Consider the following 21315-nt stretch of genomic DNA (forward strand, 5'->3'; position numbering starts at 1 on the left):
CCGCGGCCGGCAGCTGCCTCCCCGCGACCGGGGGTGCCTGGCTCTTTAAGGGCGGTGCTGGCAGCGCCGCTGATTGGCCGCGGCCGGCCGGAAGTGGCGTGCGGCGGGCCGGAAGTGGCGTTGTGGCCGCGCTCCCTTCGCGTCATGGCGGCGCTGGAGCGCGCCCTGCGGACCGCGGCGGCGGAGCTGTGCCAGGCCGGGGAGGGGGCGGCGGCGGCGGTGCTGGGCGCGGTGCGGGCCGCCCTGGCGGAGGCGGGGGGCCCGGCCGCCCTCGGGGAGCGGGAGCGGGCGCTGTACGGCGCCTTCCTGCGGGGCCTGGCCCGGGCGCCCCCCGCGGCGCGGCCCGAGGGCCTGTGGCAGAGCTGCTTCCTGGAGGGCCCGCCCGGCCTGGCGCTCGGCGCCCTGCTGGAGGCCCTCGCCTCCCCAGGGTCAGTCCGCGGCGGGGGCGAGCGGCGGCAGGCGGCGGGGCGGGGGTCGGCGGGCCGCGGCTTAGCGGGGCCGCAGGGTGCGGGGGGCCTCGCCCGTGCCCACAGCCGCTCGGGGGCTGGGCCTTCCCGCAGGGCTCCAGCCGCTCCTTATTATGCCTGTGGAGCATCCTGGGAGGCTGGGAGCTGCGGGAACTAGAGAGATGCAGAGAGCGCTTCGATTTTAGTTCGGTTTTGATTAAAATTACGTGTGATTGAGCAGCGGTGTTGTAGTGGTGATACAACAACACAAAAACAATGGGATGCACATATTTTATATATTTTTTAATCAGTTAAAAGGGGCAGGGACGTACTCCAGTTACTTTCTTCCAGCCCTAACATTCGTCTGGGGGAGGTCGTTGCGGTGCTGGAGCAGTTCCTGCAGGAAGGACGGATTTCAGCTCTGATGTGGGATGTCTGTCAGCAGCAAGTGCAGGCTGGCTCGCCTGAGCTGCAGGAGGCCCTGCTCAACAAGGTCGTATGTTTGCCTGATCACGTGAGCAATAAACTCCAAGGGAACCCCCCCCCAGTATTCTTCCCACAGAACTACTTTCCGTTCTTGGGTGGTGCGATTATCCAGGTGCTGCAGAAGATCTCAGAGTCTCTGAGAGGTAAGAGTGCAGGAGGGCTGTGCTATAGAGACAGCTCTCATGAAGAAGTGTTGTGTCTATTGACCCCCTTGGCTGGTGCTTGAAATACAGCTAACGGGTATTGCTGAGCCTCACGTTCATCCTCCAGGCTAAAGTTTGTTGTGTTAAAAGTGTAAGGTACCAGGGATGAGCAAGATGGCCCAGGTTTTTTAAATCTCCCTGAAAGGTGCAATCCTACAGGTGGTTAAATAGTTTCATCTGTTGCCAAAGCTTAATTGTGGTCACTTGGTCTCTGCTGGAGGAATTCTATATAAGATTTAAATGGTACTGAATTAACTTTGTTTCATTCTGTATGAATTCATGTTCAACTGAATGAACAGTGGCTTTGTTACCATTGTGCTAAAGTGGGACTGAACTATTTTAGTCTTCTGACTCTCACTGCATATAAGTAATACTGGGTGCCGTTTTGTGCCTGAAGGCAGGTGGTGGAGGGAGGAAGGGGTGATGCTTGAAGAGAAGAAGTTAATCTCTTTTCAGGCTTCAGCACTTGTAGAAGTGCATGCACCTCCTGAAGGCTGTTTGGAGGATGCTGGTATGCACTTGTTAAGCTTGTGTCTGTTTTATCCCAGGTGGCTTGGATTGCTCAATCTCTTTTGTTTCTCATGTCCTGGGGAAGGTATGCGTTCAAGGAAGACAAAGTGAGTGTTTTTTACAAGACTATTTTGTGGCGAGGGAAGGTCTGTTTTACTGTATTAGTACAGAAGAATGACTGTGATGATAATCGACAGAGGGAGTGGGAGATTGACCAGGTAATACTTTGGGGGTTTTGCGAGGTGAGCTGTACAGGCTTTCTAAGGCTACTCAAGTAGGCATCTGATAGATGCTGGTGCTTTTCTGTCAGCTCATGTGAATGCGATCTGTTCTCTCAAAAATTGATATTAATTGATATAAAGGTTATTAGCTTTCTCATCCTGCCATTCAGGGTAACTGTGCTTTTCTAGTGCTTTTCATCCAGTGGTCTGGAAGTGCCTCATAAATACCAGCATAAATCACTGCCCATACGTAATAACCCTCTCATGTGAGTAGCCCTCAGTCTGGCTTTCCTTAGGACTTGGAAGCCACTGGATGCAGAAGTAGTTAACAGGGCTGGGGAAGAAGAGGAAAGGTTTTCTAGCTGTGTTTACTGTGATGAGGAATACTTGCAAGTTCCTTAGGCTGCTTAGGTTAGTTCTTACCACAGGAGCAATGTAGAACTGCAAACTGTACATCGTATGTCCTCATCTTGTAAGGACCTTGACATTTGCTTGCAGGCTTTGAGCACCATTGCACCAGTTCTGTCCATCTGGTGTGCTTACCTGTTTTCTTTTCCACTTCAGAGGAAATTCTGAGTGTTTTGGTACCCCATCTAACGGATCTCACCAAGTCAGACTGCATCTGGCAAAGAATATGCTGGCGGTTGGTTGAATGTGTGCCAGACCGCTGGATGGAAGCAGTAGTCCTTGGTTTTGTGCAGACAGCACCTGGGTAAGAACCCTGCTTTCCTCCCTGCTACAGAGCAAAGGCTGGATTTTTTTTCACAAATACTTGCAGAATCGGTTTCTGAAAGATGCTGGTGTGTGTGGGGGGGTGTGTGTGTGTGTGTTTGTGTAGGTGGTTTCTTACAGTGCCATTTCCTGAGAGACTCTAGGGGTAAAGTAGTTGATTATTCCCTCTCAGGTAGAACCTGCAACCATTTCTTAAACATCTGCACCATGACATGCAGTGAAAAAACAAGTTTAAACATTCTTTGCAGTTAATGACTCACTCTTAAAACTTTAGAGGTGTTTTAGAAATTTTATTGCAAATAGCTGTTCACAAAATTTCCTGTGATTGGTAACAGCGTGACAGTAATTACGTGGATCCCTAACGTTTTGCTGTTGACCTGTCCTGCTAGGGCAGATGTCTTGTCTAGGTTGCTGGGTAACCTGGTTGTGAAAAACAAGAAAGCTCAGTTTGTGGTGACACAGAAGGTGCTGCTCTTGCAGTATGGCCACACGGTAAGGACTCTGTGTTGAACAGTGGTGCAGTAACACCTGTTTTTCCCAAGTGCTGATGTGTTTTTTAGCCAAGCTGCAGGTGTTCTCGAGTAAGATTTAACTCTTCGTTCTGAAATCAGCCCTCTGTCTCCTAATGCGTACCTGAGCTATGCAGCTGTTCACTTACATCCCCTCAGCTGAATGTAATGAAGAGGGAGTGGTAAATGGTTGCTTTGAAATCATGGGATTCATGTGCTCTCTTAGGGTTGATGGCCATTAGCAGAGTTACTGTAGTCTTTTTCTGGAACCATTTGGGGTTTTGTGCATAATTTCAGTATTCTGGGGAGCTGGCGATGTCTAGTTAATTTAGAATCTGAAAGGAGAGACTGAAGAAGCTGTGATCGGCCTCAGGGCTAAGAATTAGATTGAAGAGGTGAGACAAGGACTTCCTCTGCCCCCCACCCTGTGCACCTGTGTTTGTCACAAGGTGTTAAAGTCTTCTGTGGTTTGTGATGTTGTGGGAGATGTTCTCTAGACTTTCTGTGTTCCATGTTTGCCTGTGACTCTGCTGATCTGGTTTTGATGGTAAAAATACTGTACTGTATTCCTGTCTTGTTTTTCTGTGTATTTCATAGCAACTGCATGAGTGTGTCTGTGGTTGGGTTTTTAAATTTGCTTATTTTTCTGTCTTTGAATGTTGTCAACCAGTCCCTCAGAATGAGATGTTTAACACAGTAAAAATACATGCTTGCTATTGCTGCACAACTTTATGCCCAGTTAAAGCAAAACTCATGGGTTTTGTTGCAGACTGCAGTGCTGCAGAACCTCCTTGGCTACCTGTCCCTGGATAGCCTTCGGCGTCCCTTACTGATCAAAGTAAGATTAAGTGACATTGTTGGTGGGGTATCTGATAGAAAACGTTCTGCTGTGTGAGTGTGCGTATATGTGTGCCTGTGGAGTGCACAATTTCGGTGCTTCTCTAAGACAATTTTGCCACTATTCATGAGAGTGAGGGAAGCCCTGCCATATCACAAGTAAATTGTCATATACAAATTGAAGACTTGGCAGTAGTTTTTCAAATTTAATTGGTAGATTGTCTTCCAAGTAGCAAAACTAATGCGGCTTGGGTTCCAACAGATGTCCCATGTCCTCCATCCTTCTCGGCTTCCTCTGTCATCTCCTATTTGTGCGGCTGGGCAGATGGCGAAGTTGCTTGAAAGCTGCCTGCCAAATGGATGGTGCTTCAGAATCTCATCTGCCTCCTCAGTGGGGTTGCAGATACTTTCAGACTCCAAGTCAGCAGCGTGATGAAACTTCTAGGAAATTGGTATCTCTGGAAATCTCTACCGTTTTTGTCAATTCCTCTTCCCCCCCCCCCGCCGCTGGTTACACATTCTAAAATTACCTGGAAGTACTGGCAGCTATATAAGATTGGACTGAAAACACATAAAATCATACTGGTTTTTGACAATATTATTTATTGCTTTCTATATAATATTTATGAGAAATAAGCTCACCACTTTTAAATAAAAAAATATGTATTTATTAAAATACATATTTTTAAATTTTAAAATAAAATTAAAATTTAATTTTAAAATAGAATTAAAAAATTTTAATTTTAAAATTAAAAAATATTAAAAATACATATTTTTAATAATATGTATTATTAAAAACAATTTATTAAAGGTAATGCAGAGTTCTCAATTGGTCAAGCACAGTATGTTTTGGGCCCTGAAATACAAAGTTAGCTCCATTTGTAGGGAGTGTGAAGTTCACTGGGAAGTGTGAAGACCAAAAGGCCAGCAGAACATACAATGTGCTGTATGAAAGCACATGTCAGAAATGTGCTTCGAAGAGATTACTTAGGTGTAGAAAAGATCTTTCAAGCCCACTTGAGTTCTCTGATTCAGGTGCTGCAAGAACTTTTGGAGACCTGGGGCAGCAGCAGTGCTGTGAAACACTCTCCACCTGAGCAGCAGCAGTACATTAGCAAGGCCATCCTTATCTGCCTCTCCCACCTGAAGGAGCCTGAAATTGAGAGCTGCAGACAAGGTGAGGCGGTGGGAGAAGTACAGGTTAGATTGGTTTAACAGAAGGTCTGACTGTGAGTAAAAAACATCTTGTTTTGATCTATGGATAAACAAAATTGTCTCATATTCATCTTGGTAAACAGGGTAGCCTCTCTTCTGTAGCACTGATGTGATATAGTTCCAAATGCATAGCTTTAAATCATGGAATTGGAGAAGTGTATCTTTGACCTAAGGTTCTTACCTGAACGATGGTTTAGGAACCCTTAAGTTTTGTCACAGGAAAGCAAGGATTGACTCTGGGGCTGGTTAGAGGAGTGGCGTGATGTGCGATTTATAGGCTCGCTGTTGGAGCATGAGTAAGGTTCCGAAGGGGACAGGGGAAAGTATGTCAGGATAAAAAGCTGTTTGGTTGGCCTCGGACTATCCATGTGCGTTTCTCAGTGTCATTCTGCTTCTCAGTGTGAGATAAACAGGGATAATGAGTTACTGGCCAGGGCCTCCTCTATTCTGTGTTCGTACTGTGCGTAGCACATTGGGGTCCTGGTCTAAAATAAAAAATAAATCTGCCCAATGTCTAGAGTTACTTTTCTGTATGTGTGGCCTTTATGGGAGGAGAAGGTTGGCTTATAAGACCTGTTCATCTGTTTCGTTCTAGAATTAATTCTTCTTTAGATGAATGAGTGACCTGTTATTTGCTAACAGTACTGTAGTTTCAGAATCCGTTTTTTATCTGAAAGCTGTTGAAAAGATAAGCTTTTCTGAGCTGAAGGAGGTCAGTGTAACAGCTGTAGGTCTGCCCTGGTAAAGCTGGCAACCATCGTTCTCTGTGGGCTGAGAAATACTGGTGTTAACTGCCTGTTTCAACTTATCTAGGTGATGAGGTAAATTTCTCCCTCTTGTGATTCTTGTACTGGTCAGAGTTTGTGCCTATCTCAAAACATGACTTTTCACTTTTCACTTTGAAGCGTTCTGAAAAAAAGCTAAAGATTGACTTGACTTACCATCCTTTTTTGTTTCAGTGAAAACCAAAATAACCCAAATTTAGAATATATTGTAATGTTTCATTGACTTTGTACCCCATGAAGAGGTATGGTTTTACTATGTTGGTGCTGAAGGGCAACACTGCCATTGCAGAAAGAGAAGTCACAGCTGTGTGGCCCTTCTTATCTTTCTACCCATTGTTGGATGGTGAGCAGCTAAAGAAGCCCTCTCAGGGAACCACCGTAAAGATGGATGTTTGTTCCTGTCGTTGTCTGATGTACTGTTTGGGTCTCATGGTTTTTTGTGGTGTGTGTTTCGGGGGGATTGTTGGTTGGTTTTTTTTTTCCCCAGGGCTTCTCACAAGCATGATGGAGGGTGTGAAATGCCATTTAGACAGCAATCTACCACAAATACGGCGTCTGGGAATGATTGTGGCAGAGAGCATTAGTTCAAAAATAAACACTGACGGACCTGTCCTGAAGTTTCAGGTGAAGGTTATAATGAAATTTGTGTCTGGTGTGCAGGGCTTAATAAAATAATAAAAGCTTTAAACCAGATGATCTAGAGCATTATAGTTAGCAAGTTCTAACACTTATTATTGGGAAATAAGGAGAGGCAGCAACACTTTCAAAAAGAGAGCGTATCTGCCTACAAAAAAAAAAATTGCATAGAAAATGGCCAGGTGGCTGCGAGTGACCTTAAGAGTGTAACCTGATGGCGTAGCTCAGGGCAGACTGGTGGTGGTGGAGGACTGCTAGGGGGTTATCCTATGGCACGAGGGAATCAGAATCTGACTCATGGAAGTTGAGAGGGAACTTCAAACCTAAACCAGTGGGGAACATTCAGTCCCTGCCATGGTGGGAAGACTTGCTCAGAGTTGAGATTTTGAAGACTGACGTGGGGATATATGCTCTGCTATTTCCAGTAGAGTTTATAAGAATTATGAGATTAAATCACATACTTTTTAAAAAAAACTTGTTGCACTGCCATTTATTAAATCTTTTAGAGATTCTAACAACGTTCAGGCAAGATCTGATCAGGTACTGCTGTTAAATACAGCGATGAAGGTTACTTACGGCACAGATCACTGTACAGCATAAATACATCACTGCTGGCAGCACGGTGACTGAAATGAATGGGATTTGTGCGAGTTCATCTGCTCGTGATTCAGCCTTTGCTTGCATGCAGCAGAAGGGTCAAATGTTGAATGCTGGGCGTATTTGCAATCAAATGGAGTGCAATAACAGTTATTTTGAATGTCTAGTACAAAGAAGATGACGAAGCAAGAGAACTGAAGTCCCTTCTGGTGCAGGCTCCACCGTTCTGTGTTGTCCCCAGCCTTCCAGATGATGAGTAAGATATTCCTACTATTAATTTCCACACCATCTTTTAGCCCTTCTCCGTTTCTGAGTTATACAGTAGAACTGTATACAGTATTCAAGATGTCTTACATATTCCTGAGCATTATAATGCTTATTCTTGCGGTGCAATGTAGTTATGTTAAATTCATAATTCAGATGGTAGTTGTGTATTAACATTGTTTGTTTGATAGCTGCACGTGATGAAACCATGCTGCAGGGGTCTTGTGACCCCCTGGGTAGAATCAAATGGGCCTTCTGTTTGCATCTTGGAAATCGGGCATTTGGGTCGTATGCCCCCAGCCCATGCAGTGACAAAAATCTAGCATATCTGTCAGTTTAAAGACTGGTTCTTTGGTTCTTAACTTCCATAGCATCTGCCGAGGCGCTTTGTAGTGCTTGGTTTTATCAGCAGATGAATGAAGCACTTCGTGTTATTAGCAAGTGAAGCTGTCCAGCACTCCAGTAAAGTACAGAAGTGTTTGCTCCCCTTTTAGGTGCATAATCAGCATGGACAGCTGTTTGAGACAGCATTTGAGAAACGGAGAGATGAAAGGGCAGTGCCGAAGTCCACAGGAATAAGCACAGAGACAGAAGAAAAATTCTCAATTATTGTATTCATTCTACTAGTCATGGCTAAAGGTGTTTCTTCCCTATTTGTTCAGTTTCATTCGCAGCTTCAAATATGGTGCAGGCCAGTGTGATCCAGTTATCACAGACAAGTCTTCCCTTAGCAGTCCTAGGTACAGGTTAGTGCAGGGGAACGCAGCAAGTTAGCTAGCTTAATTTTTGTTTTCCCTTGCTCTTCTCTTAAGAAATTCTGCATGTCTTCTCCCCTCACCACATTCTCCTTCCCAGGACTTTGTTCCTTGTGTTGACCGAGCTGGGTGGGAGACTGCAGCAGAAATGATTATCTGGCTGTTACTGTGATTGGTTTTAATACTTCTTGTTCCTCACAGCAGGAATGAGCAAGCAGATGCTGCACTGCCATTGGTGTTGGAAGGTAACAAGAAATCACATACAGAAGCCCCTGTGGTGCCAGACGAGGAGTTGGATGCTGAGCTGGACAGGTATGGGGCAAGAAACTGGTAGGAAATGGAAAAAAAATGGCAGGTTCTAAGAGCAGATGTGGGGAGAAGGGAGCTATTGGTAGTTGCGTTTCTTGGCAAATCTTGTGCTTTCTGACCTTGTTCAGCTGAGTAGTATGCAGCAGAGTAGAACTTTGTGTAGGAAATTGCGTGTAAGTACATTAGTCGATAATTTAAGCAAAGCCCACATCATGTACAACCATTGTATTTAGTCCATTTGACGTATATACGTGTTTCCTGGCATTATGGGTATGTTTACCGCTTTTAATAGCAGACTTGTCTTACTCTGTCATTTTACCAACGTATAAAGAAATCTGAAGAATCGGCTTCTAGTCTTTTGGTCACCTGTCTCCTTCCTGCACTTGACCAGGAGATCCAGTTCCAGATCTGGTCACAGAAGTGCTCTTCCACTGACCTTCAGAGTAATTCATAGAACTTCCTAAGGAACACTTCCAGGCTAGGCTTCAACAGTGCTGCGGGGTGAGGCAGCAGTGATGGTGTTAGGACAGTGTGTGCTGGTTCTTTCCCTGTTGTGGATAGCTGGGGAAAGAAAGAACATCTATACCCCATAGACTAACTCCTGCCTTTATTTCTTTTGCAGTGATGATGACCTTATGCCTTACGACATGTCAGAGGATAAAGAACTAAAAACTAAGGCTCCTGTGTATATCCGAGACTGTATTGAAGGTAGGAGGTTTGGGGCTGAGTTTTCATCTGTTTCTCACTGGGTTTGGGAGAATCATCTCTGAAGTTTGTTTGGGTTTTTTCATGAGCTAATTTGAAAAAGCTGTAGGATTTCAGTAATCTGGGCTCAAGTATTGAAGTGTAATTTCTGAGTAATTACAATTTAGTTCATACTACTGATAGTGCGCTGGCTCAGTCATGTCTGCCCGTAACACAAGATAAACTATTGGCAGAAGAAAGTTGGGGGCACTTATGCAAGCACAACTATTCCGTTAATAGCTTTCGTTTGTCTTTTGATTACCTTTAGTCCTGACGGGATCTGAAGATGTGGACAGATGGGAAGCTACAGTCAAGGCTCTTGAGGGCTTGGTTCGAAAGAATCCAGTAGCAACAAGAGAGGTAGGTGAAGCAGTATGAGTTACCAGTGGGCTGTAGCTACAGAATTATCCCTTTGCCTTTGTGGAGTCTAAACATTCCAATACAGCAGCAGGCCAGGCTGACGTGTACCTGGATTTAAAGCTTTCAACTTGGGAAGGGAATAGAAAAATAGCTTTGGAGGTGAGGCTACAGAGCACAGAGGAACAAAGAAGCAGGCAAAGGTGCTGGCATAGTATGGCATTTAGCAGCTCCGGTGCTGAAAATGAAATGTGTTGCAAGTAGAGCTTGCCGGTAACGTCAGGAAGCTCCATGCTTGGTGCTGGGAAGAAAAAACATTAGAAATGCAGTTTGCAGAGCAGCCATGAATTCCACAGACCAATTGATTTTAGTTTTGGATTTAATTGATTTTTAATTGAAATGGAATTTAATTGTTATTCCCCAACAAAAATGGGAGATAAAATCAAATGGACTTTCCCTGTTTGCTTGTACAAGCATGATGTCTTCCAGAGGGAGCAGTTGGATTGTACTGGTCAAGATGAAAAGCTCAGGTGAGAGGAACTTGGGACAAGGTCACTGGTGTGATGAGTGCTCACCACCACTTGTTAGTGAACACTTGAACGTGGCAGCTGCCAGCCAAGGGAAGGGGTGCAGACAGTGCGCGATCTGCTGCTGCTCATCAGGCCTGTTACTGAGCAGGATGGGCTTCGGGTGTGGTACTGTACCCTTTAACCCATCGCTTATGGTGACAGGTCCTGCTATATCATCATGCCACCACTTGTCCAAAAAGCTGAAGCAAATGGTGGACAGAGAAATTGGCATAGTGTTTGGAGAAATCTGTCTTGATGGCATTTACTGTGTTTTCTCTCCCTCCTAAGTAACGGACATGTTGCCTATACTCTATACCATTATTGTCTTTGCTTAAACATTAGAAATGGTGTGTAAATCCTGTGAGAAGAAAAAACGCAAACACCTGCAGGGATTTGATTTGTTTTTTTTTGTATTTTGAGCAGGTTAGTGTCGAGCTGGCAAAAATATTATTACATTTGGAGGAGAAGACCTGCATCGAAGGCTTTCTGGAGCTCCGTCAGAGAGCTCAAGTAGCTGTTTTAACCACAGATCCAATACCTGTGAGTCCCTCTTGGTGCTTTCCTTTTTCCACTTGAGGCACAGGCAAAAATGTAAGCAGCTGAGTCTCTTGCTAGAAGCAGCTATCAGAGTGTGGTAGAATAGCTAGTTCATGTCTGGCAGCATTTATGCAGAGATGGGCTATGCACTGAAGAATCTGCAATAGATGACTGAAACAACAGGAAAGAGAAAACTCTCTCAGAGCTGCAACGGACTGGAGGAGCTCTTTGGAGGCTGTTAGTATGAGTATCCCTGACCAGGCAAATGAAATAAGATCTTGATGCACTGCAGGAGTGATTGTTTCGCAAAAATGGGAAGCTGAGGCACAAAGGGCTTCTCTAAAAGATGATTTGACTGGTGGTTGTAAGCATGGAATCAGCAAATGGTTTGGGTTGGAAGGGACATTTAAAGATCATCTACTTCCAACCCCCCCTGCTGTGGGCAGGGACATCTTGCACTAGATGAGTTTGCTCAGAGCCCCATCCAACCTGACCTTGAAGGCTTCTGGGGCAGCTTTTCTGGGCGACCTGTTCCAGTGTCTCACCACCCTCACAGTAAAGAATTTCTTCCTTATGTCCAATCTAAACCTACCCTCTGTCAGTTTAAAACCTTTTCCCCTTGTCCTCTCAGGACAGGCCTTGGTAGAAAGTGTCTCTCTATCCTTGTTATAACCCCTCTTCAAGTATTGCAAGGCCACAGTAAGTCTCCTTCGAAGTGCCAAAGCTGCCGTGGCAGTTGTTTCTGTGTCCCTGCATGGGAGGGGGAGAAGAATGGCAGTCCCATTTGTCATTTACTTGCTTTGAGAGAATCTGGAAGTGGAAGTGTCTGAATTTCCCGTTTGCACAGCACGTCTCTGCCCTTCTCTTGGAGGCTTGTTGTTAACTAACAGGAAGCAGGACTTCTTCTGAAACGGAGTGCTTTTAGGGTCGGTGGGAAGGCTTTTTCCAGCCTGGGATGGTGTTCATTGTGCCTTGATTTTTCTGTACAGGTAGCAAAGTACTTGACCTCTCAGTTCTACGCTCTGAACTACAGTCTTCGTCAGCGCATGGACATTCTCGATGTAAGTGCTCTTCTCTTCACTTCCTGCTTCCCTTGCGTCTTTGTTGCACCACTGCTGTTTCCCTGAGATGTAATGTGGCTACGTTTTACTCCTCGTAGGCAGAGGCGTGGGAATCTCTTACCTTAGCGTTGGCTGAGGGTCAGTTAACCTGCTGTTCTTCATTCTAAACCTGTTGTTCCTTTCTGCCTGGCTGTTCCTATCAGTTTGGCTGCAGGTAACTCTGTTCCCTAGTACAAGGATTTCCCAGCCCTTTTTTACAGAACCTTCCTCTTTATCATCTAGGTATTGGTTCTGGCAGCTCAGGAGCTGTCCTATCCCAAATCCCGTGGGAAGACCACACGCCCTGGTGCCCAAAAACCTTGTATCCAGCCACTTCCTGGAAGTGACAGCTCTAAGGGCTGGAGAAGAATTGTTGATGAGAGGATCAAAAGCAAGACTCGGAGATTTGCTACGGTGAGGCCAGGGCAGAAGCAAACTAATGTCAAATCCAGTAAAAATGGTAACACTAGGAGTTGCTGTAGTTGTATCTGGAAAGAGCAGAATACCTGTGAAATTGGGTCCAAGCCAAAGGAAAGACTTTGTAACTGCAAATATATGTTTATCTTAGTATCTGGCTGAACCTTTTGGTGCAGAGTACCAGCTCCTGTAGTGCTCTCCTGGCAGGGAGAGGAAAATAGATCTTGAACTCCTTGCCTTGAGGGATAGTTGTTGCTGTTCCGAGCTTGTTTGGCCACTGCAGGGAGCTGTGACTGCACCTCACTGGTCCCAGAGCCTCCATCAGACTAGCTGCCTCTGGGCTGGACTGTCTCAGCCTTCCTGTTTTTCAGGGAGATAAATTGATGCCAGTTTCCTAGTTCCCAGAACTCCCTAGTGGTTCATCCCAGAGAACTTGCTTTCCAAAACTCCTTTATCCCTTGCATGTTCTTGTTTCTTATGTCTAACTCAGCAGTACTGAGCTATGCTTAGATGTGTGAGAGGACCTCGAGTGGCAAGCGAGCCGTCCAGTCTGGAAACTAGTAGCCATAGGCATACAAGCAAGCAGTGGCTGATAGTGGGGTGGAACCCATAGTCTTGACAGCGTCCAGTGAAGTGGAAGAGTTGGGTTGCTGCATCTTGTGCCTAGACTTCTTTTTTTTTCTTTTGGACAGGGTCAGTCTCAAGTGGAACTGGCTTCTGGCCCAAATGAGTTCAGTTCTGTGGCTGGGCACTTCTTTTTCCCGTTGATTCAGCACTTTGACAGGTGAGTGTGAACACCTTGGGACGTGGGCATGGCAGCTGCCAGAATGAACCTTTCTGCTTGTTCTGCTTGCCTCAGAGCAGCAGGCTAAAGCCCAGAGGCTGCGTGGGAGTCCAGTGACACCACACGGATGCTTGGCTCGTGCATAAAGCTTAGAGAGGAGGTGTTTGTGGTCTCTTGGACTTAGCTGATGAAGTCTTGTTGGGCAGGAGTATGCAAGACCCTGCAGAAGTGAAGACAGATATGTGTGTGTGTATATGTGAATATGAAATGTACATACGCCATAAAGAATGACCTGTGACAGGTGCACAGGTGGGTGATTTTGGCAGTACCAAACCAGTTGTCTTGGCTGACCCCCGGCCTGGGAAGGCTCACACAAAACCGCCGAACTCAGAGTGCTGTCTTTAACCAGTCAGCCCTGCCTCAGGTTTGGGCCTGTCACCTGGACTGGTCCTTGTGACCACATAGGACACAGGACACAGTTTATTGTCAGTCACTTAAGTCTTTGATTACCTAGGGAAGGCTGAGTAATTGATTCATGAGAATCAAGATTCCTTTAATACCCGCCTTAATGGACTGTTCCTAGTATGGCGGCGGTGGTGGTTTTTGCATGCAGTTCTTTCCAGGTAAAGCCTGTTGGTAGAATACGTGATAAGTGCTGTAAGAGTAGAGGATCTACTGGTTTGGGAGCAAAGAGCAAACAGCTGTGGCCTGCATTAAACTGGGAATGACTGTGTAATGACTGTTGTCATAGGGATTCAGGCTTGTGGGGGACAGTTTGCCCTGCACAACCCGCCAGCGTTCCAAAGGCGCTGCTCAGCCTTCTCACTGCTACGGGGCTGTGTATCTTGCACTTGCAGGCCTTTGACAACATTTGATCTCCTGGGGGAGGATCACTTTGTCCTTGGAAGACTGGTCCACACTTTAGCCACCCTGATGTACTTGGCTGTCAACACTGTGGTAAGAAAGGCTGCACAAGTCTGCAGAGATAGCAGGAGAGGCTTCCAGCCCGGCGACCCGGGCGTGCCTTCTGAAATAGCCCTGGGCTCTGGGGCCCGCCACTCAGACTGGCAGCAAGTTTGAGTTGCATGTGGGGAGAAGTTGGGAAAAGGGCTTGGAAAAAAATAGTCAGAAAAAATAGTCAGAAAAAGAGACAAGGGATTCAGGACACCCCTGCAGTATCTTTTGCTTCTGGTAGAAAAACTACCAACTTCTGTGGGAGGCTGGGTGCATCGTTTTGCTTTACTGCTTAAATTTCCTCATCTGTAAAATAAAGTTAATTGTAACCATGATTTTCACAACAGAGTTATCTCAAGGTCCAGTTCTGTAGGGTGATGTGAATGTGAAGGTGGTCAGTGTTCCTGTCATAATCCTGTTTTGCAGGCAGTTACTGCAATGGGAAAGGCACTGCTGGAGTTTGTTTGGGCTCTGCGTTTCCACACCGACCCGTGAGTTGTAGTTGCATGTTTTCATTTTTAAAAATCCGCTGCGAGCCAGTCTCCAGACGTGGTTTGTCTTTGTCCAAGACTAGCACCTGACTGAGAATGACACTGATGTAATGTGTAAACTCTATGCTCTCCTCCAGCCTTGTGTTCTTATGACTGAGTGTTGCAAGAATACGTAATGAAGGCATTACTTTAATGTCAGGCCAACATACAAACTTGTCTACTCTCTTCTAGCGTGGAGGTACAGTCATCACCTATAGAAAGCGTGACAAATTTTTTGATCAACTCTCCATCTGTGTTTACTCGGGGAGCTCAGAAACCTTTCGATTCAATTCTGGCATTCCAGCCTGGAAAGACATTAAGACCTGTAAACACCCGATTTCTGTTTTGATCTCAGACTTGTCCAGGACACTGATTTATGCTAGACTCCCTGCACCACAGCATAGCGGGGGCTCTGTATGGGGGGCCTCTGCCAGCTGGTGCATGATTAAACTTAGTAGTAATATGGTAAAAGTCATCATAATGACAAACATTTGAAACTGGAGAACCCCTGAGGTGAGGAAATTGAGGTGGAGCACAAAGCTGCAGGCTATAACCAGTTCAGTTTTTCTCCAACAGGTACGTGCGCCAGGGTCTTCTGTCCTGTATCTCCTCCACGCTCCTCAGTGTCCCTACAGAGTGTCTGCTGGAAGACGTGACAGAGGAGCTTTTGGAGACTCAGTCCTGGCTGGGAGGTAAGATGTGGGGGAGCATCTGCCAGCGTCTTTCTGGTTAGTGGCGCAGGCTTTTTGTGGTGTCTCTTCTGACTGTGATGGTAGCAGTAGTGTCCTGGTGTTGCGCAGCAGACATGGACAGAAGCATATTTCCTGCTTGCTTGTTTTAGGGCAAATACCAGAGCACTCTGTGCTGTACAGGTGTAGTGCTGAGGTACCTCAGGCCTACGCTGAGTGCTGCGTGTATGGCATTTCAGAGTGGGACTATCCTCACCTTACAGGCCGACCAAAAAAACCCCAAAGTGCATTGATTGTGCCCCCTTTCTTGGTCTAAGTGTCCAGCCGCCCACCTCATGAAGCTGGCAGGAAGTGTTGTCATGTTGCATATTACAACCTGGCAGTGACCGTGACCAGCAGTAACATACAAGGCTTGTATGGTCCATTTACACCCAGTGTGTGGAAGATGGGTTTCGTTAGTGCTAAAAATAGAAGGAAGAAAAGCATGGCCCCATCCCCCGACTTCCTATTGCTGATGGAAGGAACAACCTGTGAAAGACAGCAAGTAGCTTTGCATGCTGCACCCAGCATGGCTCGCATCAGCGTGGCTCGCATCAGCACGCACCGCTTTTGGGTTCTGGTGGGCTGGAACTGTGCAAATGGTATTGCAGTGTGCTGGAAGTACAAGGGGAAAGTGTGCTTTGTGGCTCTGAAGCATCCACTGTATTCTGAGTGGACCTCGTGTGACTCCCTGGGTTGGTTTCCTTCACCGTTCTCACTCTTGGTGAGCTGGCTTCCCGCAGGGAGCAGGCAGGAAGCGCCACTGACACGGGCGGCCTCGGATCCTGCTGGGTTGTGGGGCTGTGTGCTCTTTAAAAGGAAGAGAGCGGCCTTGTGGGGCTGGAAACTTTACTTTTCCCATGACATGGGGTGCTCCGAGGAATCCGCTTGTCTCTGCAGTTAACGCTGCTATTGCCAAGTAAAGCCTTTCAAGGAATGTTGTAAATGTATTTTCAGTGTGAGGGTCTGCGTAATCGGTTTTTACTGAGTTATTTTGGAAGGAAGATCATCACAGAGCTAGTACCATCTTTTTGTGCTTATAGGTTGTGTAATAGCCATCTCTTTACATATAGTGATTTTTTTATGATAATTGCACGGTAGATCCTGGTGGGAATGAGAGCAGGATGAGATGCCAGTTGTGTGTCTAGTAAAGAAGGGGAACTTGTTGTAGGAGCCATTGAGAAACATTAAGGAATGCAGCTCTGTTCCATGCCTGATCAAATACAATTTAAGTGCTACTTAAAAGGGCTTCTAGAGCCACTTCCTGGAACACAGCAGCTTCTTGGGCTATGCCTTTGCTATTTCTTGTAAGATTGTTGGTAAAACAGCAGTCGCAGTGAGGCACGGGGCTCCCCGCTGCTGCTCCAGCAGGTGAAGTCGGTCACTAGAGACCCGCTTTTGTGACTGAATCATGGCTTTGAGCTAGCGGGCTTGCTGTTGTTTCATGGCTCTTCCAGGCAAGATTAGCAAGAGGGGTCATATATTAGATTTACTGCTGCAGTTGGGAAAAATGACAAGCTGCAGAGCATGCAAGCCACCTCTTACCGTGCCTAATGGCCAGGAGAAATCACCCCTTTAAAGCAGCTATGTTTCTCTTGCTACAGCTAAAGCACAGTGAGGAACAGTGGGCTAGAAAATGTTATCCATGAAGCATTTAGTAGAAATCTACAAATCTGCTGCAGTGTGTTATTACTTCATATAACTTCTGTTATTACAGAGCCTCGGCAGGCTGCTCTAGTTCATCGTGTGAATATGACTGACTGTTGGGCCCTTCAGCCTTTGGGCCCTATCTAGAACTGTTCCCCATTAGAAAGCGTTTGCAGCGTGCTGTAAAACGCCTTCAGTCGCTGTCACGGTACTGTGACATGCTTTGGGATGTTTCAGCTGGGGAGAGGGGCAGGGATCCACCTTGTACTTGTCTGTCGTTGCCTTTAATGCCGTGCTGGACCTACTACTGAGGAGCCTCATCTTTCCTGGGGAGGGAGGGAATACCTAAACATTTCTAGGAAACAGTTCCTTTGATTCCTCAGCAGCTGCCTTTGAGGGGAATTCCCCACCCCTCGCAAGTGCCACAAACCTATGTCATAGGTGAGTCTCTTTTGTGTAAAGACCTGAATGATGCTCTGGTGCCCTGTGCCTCCCTTTCAGTGGCAGCAGTTCAAGGTCCGTGCTCACAGCAATTGGAAATGGTGCCAACATCAATCTCTGAGCTTCTGAGCTGTCTTGTAACCTCCCCCTTTTTGCCTTATGTAGAGGGAATATGGAAACACCATCGTGAAGCGCTCCCTGAGGTTATAAATAGCCCTACTCCATCTGAGTGAGTCATGTGTTTGGGCTGACAGTACTGGGCTCTGAGCACACCGCTTGTGCGTACAGGATATCCTTACACAGATTCGCTGCTCTTCCAGGCTCCCCCTGCTCAGACATCCTGCGTGCATCCTGGTTTTTACTTTGCAGGCTCATTAAAGGCCCCTGAAACAACAGCTGCTGGAAGCAGCTTCATGCCTTCCCTTACATGCTGCGTAAGGTGTGAAAGAGCTGCTAGTTTATCAAAAGACGAACCTCTCGGAACGGAGAATGTGTTGAAACACAGGGCTTGCCTCTCTTTCCCCCCTTTGAAGGGCAGTGTGAGCACAGGTTTCAGGAGGGAGCACTGAGCATTTGTTCAGGGGGCAGGAACTGGCAGAATGGAGACTTTAGGCTTTTGAGTAAGTGCAGTGTCTGACTGCAGACTGCGTTCATACTAGTACATCAGCTGTAGAAAGGCTAGTTCAAGGGCACAAGTACACATTCTGCGTTCCGTGGGATAACCTCCCTGCCAAGGTCAGATGGTTTCCGTAGTGTTCCAGCCCAGCTGACTATTTGTTTCTGCTGCAAGAATGAACTGAGCGTCACCACACCTGACCACACCTTAGCTAAACTCATGCTGCTTCAGATGGTCAAGTTTGTGCATCTCTGCCATCTGGCCTAACGTAATTCCTGCAGGCGCCGATGCCCAGCCCGGACTTAGTTGCATATGCTGTTGTGTTTATGCCGTTCTGTGACGGGCAGTGGAACGGCAGAGGCGTGTTGGGTGAAGGGCACGTTTTGCTATTTTCCAACTAACAGTGGCTGCTTCTTCTACAGATGTGGTGGAGAAAGATCCAGATGGGGATTGCAGGAGGCTGGCCTTGCAGAACTTGCTACTAATGGAGGATCTGAAAAAGAAACTCTGAACTGTCTCTTCCTAGCTGAAGGTAAAAGAAATGACCTTCACCTCCTACTTGCCAGCTGGATGAGTGTAGGCACTGCTGGGGCCCCTTCAGCAGTCACCTGGCTGGAGAAGAGGAAGAAGGGGGAAGGGTGCAGAGCCGTAAGCCAGCGAACCTGACTTGACATCTGGACTTTGTAGTGGAGGCCAATTTAGTGAGCTACTGCTATCCGGTACGGAGTGTACAGATGCAGGAAGGTAGGCAAGCGCTGCCATCCTCCCCCCCGCCTCCCCAGCCCCCACCCCCAGCTATTTATAACCTTGGCAGGTTTGAACACTCTGCTAAAAATACAGGGAAGATCTCATAGCAGACTTCTTGTCAGAAAAACAGGAGGGCTGGAGAGGGCTGCTTACCTCCCAGGGTGAAGGCTGTGACGTGCCCGTAGGGATCCCATGTCTTCCAGCAGCTGGCATGTGGTGGAACCCGGCCTGCTGTTCAAAGGGGTGGCACGGCGCCGGGAGTGACTGATGAGATGCAAGAACTGAATAGTTACACCGAACTCCTGAAAATGTGCCAAACCTTAAAGGCTTGAGCTAGAGCTGTGCTGTGGTTAGGAAGGCACAAAGCAGAAATCCTTTTTGTATAATCTTAGTACAGAAATAAGTTTCTATTAAAGGACAAGTAACGTCCAGGTTTTGACCTTAAAATCCACCCCCCGCCTTCTTCCCTGAAAACGTACAATTTAAAAACTTCATATTCACCCTAAGTTTTGGAGCAAGTCACGAAACAGGAAAATCATTCAAAGCAGAAGGGCTGTTTGGTATGAAATGTGTGAGGAGTGACTCTAAATACAGCTTCCTGGGACAGCGTAACAGGCTTAAAAGTGAGCGAAACCTTAGTTACCTATGTTGGGCTTCACTTCTCGTGGTGACTTATGTTACTTATGCCAGGGAAGAAATGTACATCCTCAAATCTGACTAGGATAGAGTGGCTTAATGTAACTGTGGTGTTTGGAAAAGAAGCCTCACTTGCTCAGGGTGACCCAGCTTGGACCCCGTGACCTCCAGAGGTCCCTTCCAGCCGTTGTGGGAGTCAAAGGTTTAGTCCAGATTCTTGTAAAAGGTAGCTCTAGCTTGTGACCCTGTGTTTTGTATTTAAATACAAAAGCTCTGGGTTGGAGGAAGCCTCCCTTCATTCTGCAACAGGGGAGTAGTTTTGACTTTTAGCCAAGCTCCTACTCAAAGGGGACAGAGATTGTTTTCAGACGTTCTGACTTCTAGGGAATGACAAATCAGTTAGCACCTCAGCAGATCAAAGTTGTACTTGAAAATTTTGTCGATTCAGGAGTTGTCACCTCAGTTACTCAGCTCTTTTCTGTACTGGGAAAAAGGCCTGAAGTTATGATATGGAGTTCTTGTTAGTTTTTTCCCTCTCAAATTTATTAAAATACTGAAACCAGTTTGTGAATCTTTTTATGTAGTGTTTGAAGTAATTAACTTCAATACTGTTGCTTGTACAGTCAAGCAGAAAAAATAAATTCTTGGTAATAACCAAAAAGCCTTGTTGCAGCATTGTGTTCACTAATACATGACCCCTAACAAGAACAGAATAAATGACCTGGTATTAAAATCAACTTTGTGTTTGGTAAAAGCGTAAGTTGTCAAGGATCCTCCACTTCATCAGCCACCTCTTCCACATCCTTGTTCTCCGTGCTGCTGTGGCAAGTTTGCTCTGGAACTAGCGCTCGGCTTACAGGAATGCCTGCTCCTCGGTGAACGGCCTCGATGGTCTGCTGGGTCACGTAGTTGCTCAGGTTTGTGGCTGGAATTCTTTTCTGCATCTCTTCCAGATACCGGTAAGCCTAAAGCAATGCACAGAGATCACTGGGCCGGCGGGGGGAAGCTGCTATATGAAAATGCTGTGGGTGAAAAGCACCCACCCTTGGTGCGCGGCTGAGCTCCGGTCAGGAGCTCCGTGTGAAGGCTGCTGATGCTCAGCCACGAGGTGCAGCCTTTGCTAACGTGATGGCCCCTCGTAGCGACCTGGGTCACTTCTGTCGTTTACAGTTTCAAAAAGAAGGGGGCCCAAAGGCTGGTTTTACGTTCTCCCGACAGCAGAAGCACTGTCAGAACAACATGTTAAGGTTAATCGGCCCAGCTGGAGAAACCTGCGCTTGGCATCCTTGTGTTTCATAATAGCGGCGGGTTCCAGCTGAGGCTGAGCACTGGTGTGTGGCACTTCTGCCCTGCAGAAGTGATTCACCATTTCCTCAAATGACCGCAATTTTACAATTTTCTCCTCTTTGGCCCAGTGGCAAAGGAACACAGTGTAGCTGCTGAGACATGCACCCAGACTGACCCATCTGTTCTTGGCTAATAACTGGGAATATTTAAGACTCCACCACTATTTATGCTCTATGTCCTGCGAGCTTTTTCTCCTCAGTCCCATGGAATGAGAAATACATTAATGTGGATGTAATTCCTGAGGTCTACCCCACCCTGCTGAGCAGCTGAGCTCCTGTAAAAGAGCCTCCGCCATGGAATTGTTTTCTGTATGAGAGAACCACGCTATACCAAGCTGCACTGGCACATACAAAATGTGGGCTCTGTAGATGGGAAGAATTAACTTACCATGTGGAATTCCTCCACTTGTACATAGTGTTGGACCAGAAATCCCAAGATGTGGCCGAGATGGATGGCACTGTCAAAATCTTGCTCGGCTAGGAGAAGTTCACACTGTCTCACTGCTTCTTCGGGATCTTCGGCGTAAACTCTAGTATAAAGAGCCAAAGGAAACAACTCAGGCTGGGGGAGGGCATTCAGCCTGTCATGTGAAGACCAGGGAAGGTTGGTGGGTTTGGGTTTTTTACTGTGTTCTCTTTCATAATCACCTTTCTGGC

General features: G+C 46.6%; 2 protein-coding genes across 14 annotated transcripts in view; one reads left to right on the plus strand and one right to left on the minus strand.

The window, feature by feature from the left end:
• Positions 1–104: 104 nt before the first annotated feature.
• TELO2 (telomere maintenance 2) lies at positions 105–21042 on the plus strand. Of its 3 annotated transcripts, XM_055805360.1 has the most exons (21): positions 106–428; positions 798–1075; positions 1684–1752; positions 2431–2578; positions 2988–3090; positions 3877–3945; positions 4980–5121; positions 6432–6568; positions 7345–7433; positions 8398–8508; positions 9128–9213; positions 9518–9609; positions 10599–10715; positions 11702–11773; positions 12056–12226; positions 12922–13013; positions 13871–13970; positions 14394–14458; positions 15074–15189; positions 18352–18461; positions 20266–21042. In XM_055805360.1, the coding sequence occupies exons 1-20, from the start codon at positions 145–147 to the stop codon at positions 18438–18440; spliced, it is 2430 nt and encodes an 809-aa protein (XP_055661335.1). In that variant the 5' UTR covers positions 106–144; the 3' UTR covers positions 18441–18461; positions 20266–21042. The 3 variants fall into 3 exon arrangements, with proteins under 3 accessions (XP_055661336.1, XP_055661335.1, XP_055661334.1); XM_055805359.1 differs by lacking the exon at positions 20266–21042 and having other exon boundaries at positions 18352–19973; XM_055805361.1 differs by lacking the exons at positions 13871–13970; positions 20266–21042 and having other exon boundaries at positions 105–428.
• IFT140 (intraflagellar transport 140) overlaps positions 19872–21315 on the minus strand; it is an 85978-nt gene continuing 84534 nt past the window's right edge. For all 11 annotated transcript variants that reach the window (XM_027791832.2, XM_027791834.2, XM_027791836.2 and 8 more), the window contains 2 exons: positions 21047–21188; positions 19872–20277 (listed from right to left, as the gene is read on the minus strand). In XM_027791832.2, coding sequence (XP_027647633.2) covers positions 20077–20277; positions 21047–21188 — 343 coding nt within the window. In that variant the 3' untranslated portion in view covers positions 19872–20076. The remainder of the gene's footprint in view (positions 20278–21046; positions 21189–21315) is intronic.

Source organism: Falco peregrinus, chromosome 5 (assembly GCF_023634155.1).
Source record: "Falco peregrinus isolate bFalPer1 chromosome 5, bFalPer1.pri, whole genome shotgun sequence".
NCBI classification, from domain to species: domain Eukaryota; kingdom Metazoa; phylum Chordata; class Aves; order Falconiformes; family Falconidae; genus Falco; species Falco peregrinus.